This window comes from Teleopsis dalmanni, chromosome 2 (genome assembly GCF_002237135.1).
Source record: "Teleopsis dalmanni isolate 2A chromosome 2, ASM223713v2, whole genome shotgun sequence".
NCBI classification, from domain to species: Eukaryota; Metazoa; Arthropoda; class Insecta; order Diptera; family Diopsidae; genus Teleopsis; species Teleopsis dalmanni.
The window spans coordinates 207,178,143-207,193,947 of record NC_051847.1 but is presented as its reverse complement, the minus strand read 5'-3'; the positions used below and the strand labels follow the sequence as shown (position 1 = coordinate 207,193,947).

At 29.8% G+C, this 15,805-nt stretch overlaps 1 protein-coding gene across 1 annotated transcript in view; it reads left to right on the top strand.

Annotated features, from left to right (window-relative positions):
- LOC119676633 (hemicentin-1-like) overlaps nucleotides 1–14,971 on the top strand; it is a 41,202-nt gene extending 26,231 nt beyond the window's left edge. The window contains exons 6-11 of the mRNA XM_038087881.1: nucleotides 215–418; nucleotides 1,279–1,430; nucleotides 3,133–3,277; nucleotides 4,904–5,034; nucleotides 7,061–7,220; nucleotides 14,673–14,971. Coding sequence (XP_037943809.1) covers nucleotides 215–418; nucleotides 1,279–1,430; nucleotides 3,133–3,277; nucleotides 4,904–5,034; nucleotides 7,061–7,220; nucleotides 14,673–14,971 — 1,091 coding nt within the window. The remainder of the gene's footprint in view (nucleotides 1–214; nucleotides 419–1,278; nucleotides 1,431–3,132; nucleotides 3,278–4,903; nucleotides 5,035–7,060; nucleotides 7,221–14,672) is intronic.
- The last annotated feature ends 834 nt before the right edge of the window (nucleotides 14,972–15,805 follow it).

The window sequence follows — 15,805 nt, the reverse complement described above, 5'->3', positions numbered from 1 at the left end:
AACAACTCCTTCAACAATGATCAACTGGAATAAAAAATTGTACTTGAATTTTTTTATCATCCATTATTTGTGCTTCTTCTATCGTCCTTTCTCGTAATACGTTATTTGCTTTTGTTTCTGGCTTATTTAATATTGCTGCCACTCGAAATGTATCTGCTCTGTATCCTTACTTGAATAATGTAAATGGATTTGTATGTATTGGAATCGTCAACAGGACGTCCACGTCCAAATGTAACATGGTATTTGGATAATACGGTGATTGATGAATCATTCGAGCACTATTCGGATGGGAAAACTGTTAACCACTTGTCATATCCAAATATTGGACGACAACATTTAAATTCGAGATTAGTTTGTGTGGCAAGCAATACAAACCTGACCCCACCAAGTAACAAAGTGGTTATACTCGATGTCAATTGTAAGTATGGATTTAATGTTTTTAAATATAGAACCCATTTTTATCAAAAATACAGAGAGAATAGAGAAATAGTAATATTAGTTACGAGGGGTGAAACAGAAAGATATGAAAATAATGGAAGGAACATTTATTGACTAGGTCAGGTACAAAGAACTGAAAGTAGAAAATTATGTTCTTTGAAGTATAAAATTTAAAAAAATTATTTAAAAAAATAGTGCATTTCTTAAAATTTGAAAGGAATGTTAAAGTTTCTAAATTTTGACGTAGTTTTTTGTAAAGTAAGCATTAAGAATTTTTTTTATTTCTTTTTACTCATAATTGTAGGCAATGCATTTTGCTTTCATATTCGAACAATCTATCATCTTTTGCATAAAAGCCCAAAACCATTAAGTCATTACTAACCTTCAGCACAATAGCCACCTGATGTCAATTTTCCTTACTAACTGACACTTTACTGATGGACAAAAGCATGAATCGTTTTTAGTTAGTATCCTTTTGATTCTACTCCTTTCATTGGAGTATTGATTTGCCATGAACTCTATTTACGGCCAAAGCCATTGCAGAAAGTTTAGGACAGTTTTTAACTATTAAAATTTCCATATTTTTTCATGAAGTTCTTTTTTGCGAAAAATGCTATAAATCATTTTTTAATGACTTTCATTAAATTGCATATGAAGACGTAGAAGATTTTACGTATAAAAAGAGTCATTAAATGTCTAACATTTTCTTCCGCATATTTTTTTGGAACGGTTACTGCATTGTAGATTTTAATTGAGATTTTCTTTCACAATATCTTTTTTGTTTTTGATCTTCTTGTAGATGAATTGTTTGTAATTTTTTTTCTTTAATTTCTTTTTAAGTAAAACCCGTTGCTGTACATATAATGACAAAGGATAGATTTCTTTCCGCTGATAGAACATATGATATTGAATGCAAATCATCTGGTTCAAAGCCATCAGCTGTCATAACCTGGTGGAAAGGCAATAAGCAGTTGAAAAAATTAACCAAAAATGTAAGTTAATCTTAATTTAAAAATTATATTTACTTTATGTAGATTATATATAGTGATATTTGTTATTCTTTATATCGAAAGACTAGAAAAGACTAAAAAAGCTTTATAAATTTATACCATCACTTCCCATTAGTAGCAATTTTTTAGCTTAATTAATACATTCGTCTCATAACAACAAAAGCTATAAAAACTTAATCCATTCTGTTGAATTTAAGTACCTTAACTGGTTTTTCCTCTCTATATATAAACAGTTCACTATTTTCTTCTGAAAGCTCAAACTTTGCGGCCGCATAGTTTGATAACAGTAGTTAAATATAATTGGTCAAATAGTACACGTAAAAAGGATGTTCAGTAAAAAGAGAATTATTATTTTCCTTGGAATTATCATTTTTACTCTATATGACTATCAGTAGTAATATCAAATAAAAGCTAACCTGCCCTCACAGTTCAGAAACGAAGCGCTGGAGTTTCTGACTACATTTCGTAGTTTTTTGTAAGTAGTAACTAGATATTATTGGATGTTATCTTCGATAATATATCACATTTGTTAATACAATATATTTTTGTATTAATCATTAATATTCAGTAATAAGAAGAAATTCTTATTGACAAAAATGTTTTTTAAACATTGATTCTATCAACAGTATTATTTTTTAAACTATTTTATAAGCCTAGTACTAACACTTATTTTACATAAACTATTGACAAAACTATATAAAAAACATATTCTACATTGTTTAAATTTTTGAGACACTTTCTATATATTTCGTATAATGTCGAATTTTTTGAAACATTTATTTTGTATTTCCTATAATGTCCAAATTTTTGGAACATTTTTTTAGCATTTCCTATAATGTCCAAGTTTTTGGAACATTTTATTAACATTGAGTTGAAGTGAATGTTTTGTATGAAATGTATGTGAATACTTGGCTTTTATAAAAAATTCCATATGTATAAATATATATAATATAATATAAAATGTTTCCATCTCATTTAATCCCAAATCAAATTAAAATATGAATAAACTTCTTAATAGTCTCATTTATTGATTTTCATGTGTACTATCAAATAAACTCGAAGCTATACATATAAGAGTATGCTTTCCAAGTTAACACTTGGATTCCTCTTACTTTATAACTCCACTTATTCTATTAAACAAGTAACTTCATTTTAAACAGAATTCAACAAAAGTTAATTAATTTAATTTGAGAACATCCTTTAAATTCCAAATAAAATTTAAATTTTGACCTTTCATAATAAAATCCTCCCATAATTCTACCCTTTTTCCAACACATCTTTCACATTTCCAAAAAACAAAAAAATCGCCTTAAAGCATTTTTGAGCTTACGAAATAGTGGGCATTACTTCTTCTTCCGTCATGAACGCCTCAAATGAAGAATTTTCGAAATACTGCTGAGAAGGAGTTAAATTTATTATAGTCTTTAATGAAAAGCTCAATAAAATAAATTTATTTATTTATACTTTGAACCCCCCACGAACGCATTTCCGCGCTCCAGACAATAAAAGACCGAGTAGTAATTTAAAATTACTTTAACGATATCACATTAAGCAGACATTTTTCCACTATATTCGACATATATATCTGCCGCTGTTAATGTATATATATTGTATCTAAGCCTACTTCCTGTCTATATATATAAGAGAAATTGAATTTTTTTTGTTGTTTTTGTGTACTTTACAGTTTAACGAACCCGACAATGAATCTTTGAGTATATTAACATTCACGCCCGCCCGCGATGATGACGGTAAATTTTTGACATGCCGCGCACAAAATCAATTCATCGAGGGCAGTGCAAAGGAGGACAAATGGCGGCTTGTGGTGCACTGTGAGTATAAGAAAATTAATATAATTTTAAATTATTGACATTATTTAATGTATTAGAACAAGTAACAACAACAACAACAAGACCTCAATAATACAACAAAGAGCATAAAAAATTATTGGTTAGGAAAAATTAGACTAATCCATGGGCACAAATTAAATTCCATCTCCTGTTCATTTTTTTCTGTTGCTTGCTGTCAGCATTTTGTGGGTGTGCTGCGTTGGTTGGCGTTGGTAGCTGAGTCCTGCACAGCCTGTTCCAATGTCCTTTGACCATAAATGTGCAATTTAATTCAATTGCGAGGCTGTGTAAATGCTTAAATGACATTTTCTATGTTTTTGCTGCTGTGATTAGAAATGGAATTGGCCAAGTTTGTGTATTGTAATAAAAATAAATTACACTTTTGCATTTGGTCGATGTTGTCCTTTTGGCATTTGTGTATTGTTGTATTGTAATATGTGTAGCTGAGGGGTTGTATATATGTATGTATACATGCGTAAAGTGGTATGAATGTGAGTTAGAGTGCGAGTGCGAGTGCGAGTGGGTGTATAAGTTGACACTTTAATGGGGTTGATCAGAGCAGATTTTTATTGTGCGTGTTGTAGTGTCACCGGGCATTTCTGCGTCATTTTATGGCCTATTATAGCAAGTTGCTTGATGTCCTCTGTTGACAATTTATTTTAATATTACCTCAGTTGAGCTAAATCTAATTTAGTATGCAGGATAATTCATATGATGGTTTTTTTTTGTTTTGATTACTTACTTTACCGAATACAAATAATATTGCCTTGTTTTATATTTCTAAATGCCGACAGAATCCTTTACCTCCTTTAAGTTGTTAATAAATATATTTACCTTAAAGAGTTATATTTGCGAGGGGTGTTCTTACGACTGCTAATTATTCAAATTTCTGTGTCAAAACAGGAATAAATATAACTTTGAATCAATTTAAAAGATATTAACTCTTTTTTCAAATTATATAAAAGAAATTATTATCGGTTAAATGAAGTTTTAAAACTTAAAATATTATGGGTATTAAAAATTAAATAGAGATTTAATGACCTCTTATTATTTTTTGAGTAGCTTCATAGTTCCATCGATTTAGAACTTCTGTGGTTTGGCGGCAAAAAATTTAGTCAGCGAATTTTTTAACGGCTCTTCAGTCGGTCGATTTGTTACGATTTAGAAAATTTTGCAGAAACCAAAACCATTGGTAGTCAAACGGTACAAGTTGTATGCTATACAATAAATTCAATAAGTTTTTTTAATGGAAATTTTCAGAACGGAATCGATTACACCATCCCTTAGTCCGGCGTTCATTCAAACCATCTTTAGCATAAATCACACTTATTTATAGAAACGTTTTTGCAATAATTTAACACGTAATTTAATTTTTCAAATAATTTCATCAGTTTCAAATCAATATAACTTTTTATACGTATATGTCTAACGTATTACACAATTGGCTTTACAAGAATGTATCCTGAAATGTTTACTTTCAAGAACATGTTTATGTATTGTTAAATTATGTATTGTATTGTATGTTTTTAATATTTTCCAAATATATAATTATATATAAATGTTTCATGCACATAATTTAATATTTACTAACATCTATACTTTTTGCAGATCAACCAACAGCTCATCTCAAAATGGGTTCTTCATTGAATCCTGATGATATAAAGGAAGGTGATGATGTTTACTTTGAATGCATAATACAATCAAATCCCAAACCATATAAAATGTCTTGGTTTCATAATGTAAGTATAATATACTACACAATTTTGAAAATATAACATTAGTCTATATTTAGTATATAACAAGAACAAATAAAAACGTCAAATAAATAAAGCATTTAAAAAGGTCGATTAACTTAAGACCACAAGTATTATTACGATCTTTGGCATCATCGATAAGTTCAGATAGATCCAAGTTTTCATCTTCATACTATCATGTTTGTTTTAAACATTTACAGACTGTGAACCACATAAACTTTTGAAGTGATTCGGTTCAGTGTTTCAATGCTCTAAACCATTACTTTGTTTTCAAAACTGATTTATCTAGCCTTCGTTTTCAGCACAGAACTTTAGCATCAAATAATTTGGTTAATTTTTCGTTTCAATTATACCAAAAATTTATAGAATCTGGTTCAAAAATTGATCAGGTTCTATTCAGAGCACAGCACTGACCAATATCAGTTCGAAATTTAAAATTAAAAGGAAAACTCATTGGCCACTGCTTTCTCTTACTGCAAAGAACCATATTAAATTACTTACCCTCTTATATTACTAAAAGTCGTCGATGCGGATATCGATTTAAGGGTTTCTCTTGTATACAAAAAGTGCCATATGAAGTGATCGTCATACTTTGGCATTCGTATCTTTATCAAGTATCATTATATGTAGTTTCTTATTAAAATACAAATTTTTTAAATATTAAGGTTCAAATCTAAATAAAAGAAGGTGTTTTTGTTGGTCTTTTTATTTTTAAACTGTCATCTACTATAATACCTAAGTTAGTTCAGCATTTTTTTCTTAAAAAAATACATTGGCAAATATGTTTCTACTCAAAGCTCGCAGATGAGTTAAGAACTTTTAATTTAAAACAATATGCTCTATTCTTAATCCTAATCTGGAATTAAAAATCACCAACAAACTTGAAAATTCTTATTTGTTAGAATTCGCTTACATTTTTTGTTTAAAAATTTATTTGACCGACCGACTGTCGTTGCATCTTCTATGCACCGTGCTTTTCTGCACATTAAGTCCACAGCTGTCCATCCATTTGCTCCTTTTGCTCACTCAGTCAGTGGCAACGAAGCTGTCGTAATATTTTTAGCTTGCATTATGACCAGAGCAATAGTGGCAGGATTCCAGAGCAGCGCATATTGCTATTTTATATGCTGTAAGCCGCACAACGTACAAATCTGTCAGTCAGTGTCTTCCAGAGTGATGTGGTAATCCGTTATTTAACTCCTTTATCTTTACTGTAATTTTCTCTCTTGTTATACTTTTAATAGATTATTCTTTCTATTTTTCACCCATTTTTCTTTTATTTCTTTAATATTTTATTATATTTTTATTTTATGCTTACTTATACCAAAGAGAAAACAAAAAAATCTTTCAGTGCATTTCTGTTGAAATTGTAATTTAAAAAAAAAATAGTGTTTTCTAATAACTGTTTATGTATCTGTTTGTTCACTTACACATATGCATTATTCATTAGAGCACAACAAACTCAGAGATATACGCTCAAGGATAACAAGAAAATATGCGCACATACAGTTTAGCAAATGTAATTTTCCACTTATCCAAACTGTTATCCTTAAATGAAAATATTTTCGTAGTTACTTGCTACAGCAGAAAATAAAAAGTGGAAAATATGTGTTGCAATAACAAACCATGTAATTGTTTGAAAAAAGGACATTCTTTATATTATAAATATTATTTCACATTTTTTGCTGAAACCGACTTTTTCTATTTCCATTTTTTTCTTATTTTTATTCCATGTCTTCTCTTCAAACAAATGCTGCTGTACTGCTGTCAACGTGGCCATCATCAACGCCATTATCAACACCGTCAACATTTTCTGTGCTTTTAATGTAACGCTTTTGTTATTACATTTTTATATCCTGTTTCGTCCTGCTTCGTCCTGCCTGTCGCACTCGCCATGTTATTGTGTTTAAAATGCGATAAACGATTTTTATGCTCTCACCTTTCACAACAAATACCGCAACAAAAACAACAATTAAAACATTGAACACGACTTACGGAAAACAATTACCAGGGCAAGGAATTGCATCACAACATCTCAGTTGGCGTCATCCTTTCTGATCAATCACTTGTCCTACAAAGTGTGGTACGTGCATCAGCAGGTGATTACACTTGCGTTGCTGTGAATTCAGAGGGAAAAGGCACGAGTAATCCTGTGACATTACGAGTTCGCTGTAAGTATCTAATTTTATTCATTCATTATTTCTTCTGTTATCCTTTCATAATATGTAATGAGTTGAGGGACTTTAATATTGTATTTGATGTGATGTAAAAAAAACTATATGGATTATACTATGTATATTTTGTAAAGTAAATGGGAGTAATAGGTTTTGGAATATTAATTAAGCATAGAAAAATCGTTCTAAATGATTTTTGACTTTTATGACTTTTTATGCAAATATGATCATCAGCGAAAAACTAGTCAAATATATATCATTTTGCGTTGATAATTATTTCACTAAAAGAAAACTGAAATTTATTATTCATATATATTCATATATAGAAAAACCATACATTTGTATTCCACTTATTTAAAATTGTTTACCATGATACTGTGAGGATACAATGTGAGATACCTGAACAAAAAAAACTCTACTTAAGATAATAAGAGTCAACAAAACTAAACTAAAACTAACTATTTAAAAGTAGATACTATGCAGGTAAACCCCATTCAAGTAAACACTATTCAATTAGAGACTATCTAAGTAGATATAACCCTTTTAGATACCATTCAAGTAGACACTATACAAGTTGACACTATTCAAGTAGATACCATTCAAGTAGATAACATTCAAGTAGATACTGTCTAAGTAGACATAACCCTAGTAGACAACTCAAGTAGACACAATCCAAATAGAGTTTATTCAAGTAAACATTATCCAACTTAACACTATTCGTGTAGACAATGTCTAATTTTACATAACCCATGTAGACACAATCCAAGTAGACACGACACTACTCAAGCAGACATAACCCATGCAGACACAAAATCAAGCAGACATTATTCAAGTAGGCACCATCCAAGTAAACACTATCCAAGTAGACACTATTTAAGTAGACACTTTCTAAGTAGACATAACCCGAGTAGACAACCCAAGCAAACACAATTCAAGTAGACACAATCCAAATAGACTGTATTCAAGTAGACACTATCTAAATTGACACTATTCAGGTAGACAATCTCTAATTTGATATAACCGATGTGGATACAACCCAAGTAGACACTACTCCAGTAGACACTGTCTAAGTAGACATAACCCGTGTAGACACAATCCAAGCAGGCAATATTCAAGTACCGCCATCCAAGTAAACACAGTCCAAATAGACACTATTCAAGTAGACGCTGTCTAAGTAGACATAATCCATGAAGACACAATGCAAATAGACACTATCCAATTTGTATCTATGGTAAATATTGAAACTTATGTTCCTTACTTTAGTCTTCAAATGATGGCCAGAATGTCTCTCATTGAATAATGTAAATTGTTGATTATAATTTATTACAGTATTGACTACTATTAGCTTTTTATTTCTATACATATGCATTTATAATATCAATATCAAAGGCTGTCAATTGATCAGAGTTACAACAGTGAAATAGGCCTTCAGTTCTCAGATGAAAATCAGAATGCCTCAGAGTCAGATGTATTCCAATATCAGTGGTATTCAATGAATATAATTTATGATTACGCAAAATGCCTTTAGGATTCAGAGCTAGGTCAGAATAACTTCGTTAATGTACAAGCTTATTTATTGCATTGGATGTTTATAAGTATTTATTTCAATATGTATATAACCCAATGTCAAAGGCATTTAATTTTTCTACTATTGCTTTTTAAACTATTTTATATTTTTATATTATTAAAATAAGTGTTTTAAGTGTAAATTATCTAGAAAAAAATTTTATATAAAAATGAAATTTAATCTTATTTTTTCTTTCTTGACATTTAAGTGCAGTTGTGCACCTTTTTTGTGAAATGTCGGATTACGAATTCGGACAGCAGAAAAATAAATTTGTTTTCCACTCCATTTTCGCAAAAACTTCTTAGCAGAGTAGTAACATTTGTTGATAGTTTGACAGACACTGGAAGGAATTATTGTTTGAAACAAAAAAGAATTAAAAATAAAAATAAAAGGATATTGAATAAAAAATTTTAAATAAATGTTATTAAAAAAAACTGATGTTAACTATTGAAAACTTTAAAATTTTTTAATTAGTTTCGAAAGCTGTTCATTAGTTGGTATTATTTTTGATGTTCATAGTGCTGCTTATCGGTCGGCAGCGACTCCTGCTCCTTGACTGCAATGTGCAACAATTTTTCACTTAATTACTTGAGAGTGTATTGTGTGCTTTGTAATTACTTTCTTCTTTCATTTCATTTTCACTGCTGTGCTGATGGAAAATTTTGCTGAGATATGCAATTAAGTCAGCAGTTGCACTTGCAATGCATTTCCAGTTGTTGTTGCTATTGCCATTGCAGTAGTGCAAGTAGTAAAATCTCCTTTATCATTCGGTTGTATAAATCAAAGAAATGTTAACTCTACACACTAACAAAGTTAACCAACCTGCATATTTCTGCAGACTATGTATGTACGTAAAAGCAACGAAATGATCCTAAGGTTGAATTGGTTGGCATTTCTATTTGTGCATTTCCACATTTTGACATTAACTTGGAGTGGCTCTTCGACTATGTAGGCAACTGCATTTGCAATTGCAGAAAATATTCGATAATTTGTTAGATAAACTTTTGCTTACGTCTTCACTTATCGAACAGTTGTTCAAAGGTTATATGTTGCTTGCCATATCAACACTCTTCAGTATTCATTTTCATGACCTAACTGCTACTTTGATCCTATACATACTTTCCTTATGCCAAGTTATATGAACAGCAGCTGCAGCTGAACTAGCAGCAAAAAGAAAAACAATAGTAGCAACAATACTAAATATCAGTTTGCACTTAAGTAACAATTCAATTATAAGAATCGTAAAAATTTTATCTGCTGCCTTGGTAGCAAGTAGAGCAGCACTTTTCATTCAACAGTGAAGCATTTCGAGTGGTGCTCATGTCGAATTATGCCTACACCCTGGTACAATAGCAAGTACAGGTCATTAATGAACAAATAACAGATTATGGATTTCAGTTTTTAATCATTTTTGAGTTTAGGTTTATAACGAGTAATGAAGTCTGATGTGCATGGAAGCTGAAGAAGATGAATACAGTTTCCAAGCATTTGTTAAAACTTTTCGTTCATTTTGTGAAGTAATGTAATGGAAAAATACAGTATAGAATATGATACTTAATCATGAATGAAATTAGGTTTGAATTGGAATAGAAATTTTGGTAATGCTTTAAACAGAACTGAAAGACTACAACACAAAAGTTTTGTAAGAACTTCCACAGGTTTAACAGACATAGGCATAACTGTTACTTTTGTATTCAAAAATTATAAAGAACGGAAAAGTACATAAAGAGCATACGGTATATTGAAATCACATATCACTACCGTCATAATCATTTTATTATGTCCCAAATATTAGTATTGTTTACGGTGAGAATACTGCGAGTGAACACTAGAACTGGGAGTGGTTTACTCGATTATATACCAGAAATTTCGATGTTAGAGATGCAATTCGCTCAGGTCAGCCAGTCACTAAATTAGCTGATGACATTTTACTACTGGTGAAACAAAAACAATACGCTAGCGGGCAAGAAATAAAGGGGAACATTAAACAACAACAACTTGACATGTTGTAATCAATTAACAAGAGCAGGCAATGCAAAGACGTACAATGTTAGGCTACCACATGAATTGACAGAAACAAATTAAATTACCATTATTGAAATGCTGCTAAAACGTAACCAAATCTAACCATTTTTACAATGAATCATTAGTAATGAAGAAAAATGGGTTAAATAGAGTAACATACATAAACAATATCAAAGCCTGGTTTGAAAGCAAGTTTGATAGGATTGTAAGGGAATTTAAGACTTAGTGCAGTCAGGTATAAAAATGGTTCTCGGTGCTCTGCTGCTCACAACTCGATCACTTATGTTAAGCGAAACAAACAAGGAAAATCTACTGGAACTAGTCAATAGAAAAGTAGTTGTGTTCTATTATAACAATGTCAGGTCGTATATATCTTTGGTGTCTGGAAAGAAATTAACGAAACATAGTTGGAACAGTTTTCTACATACAATGTATACCCTGCACCTTGCACTGTCAACTTACAATTTATTTTAGTCTCACCAAAACTTTCTTGATGATAACAAATTGTTCGTCTAAAGATCCCATTAAAATTACTTGGTGTGGTGTATCATAATAAGTTTAATGTAAAGAACAGTAAGAGGTTTAGATGTTAAGAAAGTTATGTTAAGAAAGTTAAGTGAAGAAAGTTAGGTTATGAAAGTTATGTTAAAAGGATTATGTTAAGAAAGCTGGGATAAGAAAGTTAGGTATGTGAAGAAAGTTAGGTTATGGAAGTTAAGGTTAGAACTTCAGTTTTAGCTCATATGAAGAATAAATCCACTTATAAGTGAAATGAAAAAGTAATAAACTATTGCAACAATTTTCTTACTATTTATTTTTATCGCAAATATCAATTTACAACATAAATAATAAATATGAAATAAAGTACCGAAAATCACTCCATATATAGACTCTTATGGCAAAAAGAAATGTAATAAAATTAAGAACAAATTATGGAATTACGACTAAATAAATATAATTATTAAAAAAATTAACCTGTCCTTCAAAATATAAAGAACATCTTCAAAAATTTAATCCCAAAAAGAAAAAATTTAAATTCAAAAGGAAAATACACTAATGCAACTACTAAGAAATTTTAATCTAATGAATATTTTTCAGGGACTTACGAGTTGGCAGCACTGCCAGCTGTGAACTCGTAAAAGTAGGCAGCAAAGACAACTGCATTTTCCCGTTTTGTTGCCTTTGTAAAAAACGGCACTTGGAACAGATTTTCCTGATACTTTTCTCTCTCTGTTATTCTTTGGCGAACTCCATTTTTGCATTCCTAAGTAGCATTTGGCGCACAAGAAGATGAAGCGAAAAAAATATGTTTCGTACCAAAAACACTGAAAATTGTTGAACCAAAATAAAATGAAGATGAGCGAATGAAGAAAGGACTAAAAATAGTTAAAGTAATAAAAATAGTAAGAGAAAAATAACTGTAGAAATGCATAATAAGTGGAAAAGTTTCTTAAGATTTTCATTTCAAGCTAAGATTTTACAATTTTTTCACAGCTTTGCATTGGATTTACTTGCATGCACAATGAAGCAACAAAAATAAATACAAAAATATAAAAATATAAATGTAAGAAATAAAACATATTAGTTTAAAATGAATACAAAGAAATGTGCTATAAAAAAAACATGAATAAACGCTTAGCTTTAGAATATGAATGGATGAGCGCAGAAAAGGATATGCGCGCAAGATTAAGTTTACTTTCATTTGAAAAATAATGCAAAAGCTATGATGAATGCAACTCAAGATGACAGACAACAAAACACTTTATAAGCTTTCATTACTCTTATTTGTTTATACTGCTATTTTAAAAATTAAACTGAAAATGTAAAAAAAACAAAACTACAGTAAGATTAATGTCGCAATGGTATTAACTTACTACTAGAATAAAGCATATTTTTTTTGAGGCATATTAATAAAGTAAATAGTGCGTAGCATTATAAGTAAGCCCTAAATAAGTAAGTAAAGTGACTAGATGGATAATGGAAGGAATTCACTTATATGTCGCAAGGACTTAAGCAACATAAAATAAATACATATAGTAAATTTAACAATTTCTTAAGTTACTCGTAACAATATTTTAAAATTAAATTCATTTTAATCAAATTTTATAAATAGATGTGCAGAATATTAATTACATAATGTTAATAACATGAACCCAACATTAGAATGTTAATATAACATACATAAGTTATAATCAAATAGTTGAAACTTTGTTTTATTATTTTGATAATTTTAAATTCAAATTTAATTTTTACTGCGTTTTATAAAGTTTATTTTTAATACAAAGATTTAAGTAAAAAATTGTTTTTTTTGTTGGCTTTGTGCTCTTCTGTCAAGGCTTCAACATTCATTGAAAGTTCAGCAAGCTGATAACAAGTTGAGGGAAGTGTAATAATGTGGAATATTCTAGTGTTGTATCGTGATATGAGACTAACTCATATGGTGTGTAGAAAATTGAAACAGCCACTCCCTTGTCACATCAACGTGATAAAATTACAAATAAACTCAAAGACAGATATTTAAATATATCGGAAACACTAAAGTGGACAATACAAATTGATAACGTTATTCTAAATACATATACTCTTATTATATAGCTAGCAGAAGTAAACCGGTTATAAATTTTTGATGAATTGTTTCTTTAAAAATTACAGTACCAAGATTTTCAAAGCAAGCTAATGGTATGGAAAACGTTCCCAAACATTAAAAACAACATACGTGGCGCGCGATTTCCTATGCCTAAACAGACCGTTTAAACATTCAAAACCATGGTTCTGGAGACACCATCTTTAGAGTAGCAAAAATGGTTCGAAAATTAGTTCAATCGAATGCTACTCTTAAAATATACTGATGATCATTTTCATTTTCACTAATTAACCACTGTATTTTTGTTGTTAGGCACAAGAGTATATCTTACATTTGTAATATCTTATAGAGTATACTTAATGTAATACAGTAAAGTTTGATATTGTTAATGAGAATACAAGACCTACAGTTTTAAATTGCTTTATTAATATGCCTGCGAGCAAATTCTTTTTAAAAAATATACGAGTACATAGAAAATATGGTAAAAACATCCATTTTATATGTTGTAGCACTCAATAGACCAAGAAAACTGTGAAGTATAATTCTGAGAACAAATAGTATGTCGTGCTTTGAGATGTTATATATTTAAATGGTTAATGTCAATCTGCAAAAAAAATATATATAATTTAAATACCTAACATAAAAAAACAACATATTGTTTACACTAAAAGAAGAAATATTCTAAATATTCTGAAATTTTATTATAATTACTTTGAGAACCAAACCATAATTATTTTTGTTCAAAATTATTTAAAAATCATTAAGACAAAAAAGATACAATGACTCTTTACATATTTTATGTACTTCTTTCTACACAGTTTCCTCATCATAATGTATTCTAAATTTTTCATTACAAACAAAGATTTAAAGCTTCATTAAAAACTTAGTGACTAGTTAATTACTTCAACTAAATCAGCAGGTAAAAAATTTTAAGTAAAACGTACATCTGCAGCCGACATAAAGATTGTGAAGAGATAAAACCCAAAAAAATCGAAATAAAAAAAATTTGAAAAGAATATTCATTAACTCTACAGTATCTAGTATCTAGTACCTAAAAAGTTCTGACAAAAAACTACAAACAAACCGTAAATAAACCACAAAAATAATGCCAGTTAAGCGCATTAAACTCATTAAAAATTGCAACAGGAACAAAACGAAATTATGTTTCTATGCCAGTGAATTTTCACAAAACAAAATAATTTTCTTTCATTTTTCCACTCTAATTTTTTATAATTCATTAACATTTATTTTTCTTTATCCTTTTTTCTTACAGATGCACCCATTTGTGCCACCGATCATGAGGAGCTGTTGGGCGCCCTCAAGCACGAAACGCTGGCATTAAAATGTGAAGTGGATGCATCACCGCCTGCGGATTCATTTCATTGGACATTTAACTCATCTGGCGAACAAACAGAATTGCCTGCACGATTGCACTCGAGTGAAGTAAGTACCACTAGTCCACTTAATGAACAAAACCGTCCATCCGCACTCGCTGCTTGTTGCCATATCCGTACTCGACTGCAACTACTATTTGTAACTAGTAACACGTCTCGCTTTAATTTTGGGGGATAAAGAAATAATTAAAATAAAAAAAAATTATATTTTTAATTCCGTTAAACCTTTTTTATATATTTTGACTGTTACGTTTTTACTAAATTTCATTTCTCATGTATTCGTTATCCTTTTTCTTAAATAATTTTTTTTTTTTTGTATTATTTCGACATTTACATTTTTCCTTCTTTTTTTTGCATTTTTGTTACCAGTAAATTTATTCGTTTCTCTTTGCTTACATTTACTAATGAATAAATCGCGTGTAGCTTGGCTTGTTTAATTATTGGTCTATTTTGTGTTTGATTCTCTTGGCCCAGGAAACGGAACTGTCTTGTTTACTTACGCGAAACGAACATATTTCGAAGGTTGAATTTGTGGTCATTTTATGGACTTAACTAATGAGTTTCGTTACTAGTGATTGAAAATGTTTCGCTGTGTATAAAAAATTAAAAGCGAAATGAAAAAAGTTACTGAAATTATATAATTAGTTTTAGTGGTGCAGAGCTTTCATTAATTAAATAGATATAAATTTTTTTAAAATCAATTTTCTATCATTTTAAAATTCTCTGTTTCTTCCTGTTGTTTCTTCTCTGTTATATATGACTAAAATACAAAAGTTCTACTCATGTCCTATGCCTGTGAGCCATAGGGTGCAAGGAAGGCTTAAGTAAAATTGGGTCAACTATGTAGTGAATTTTAGTTATTTCAACTATAAGCTTATTTATGAATTTTTAATTAATCACAATACTTATAAAGAAACATTCAATGAAACATAAAAGATTGAAACTCAGACATATGGACTATATCCCATAGTCCTCATTAAGGAATTAATACAACGCAAATTAAAAATGTTGA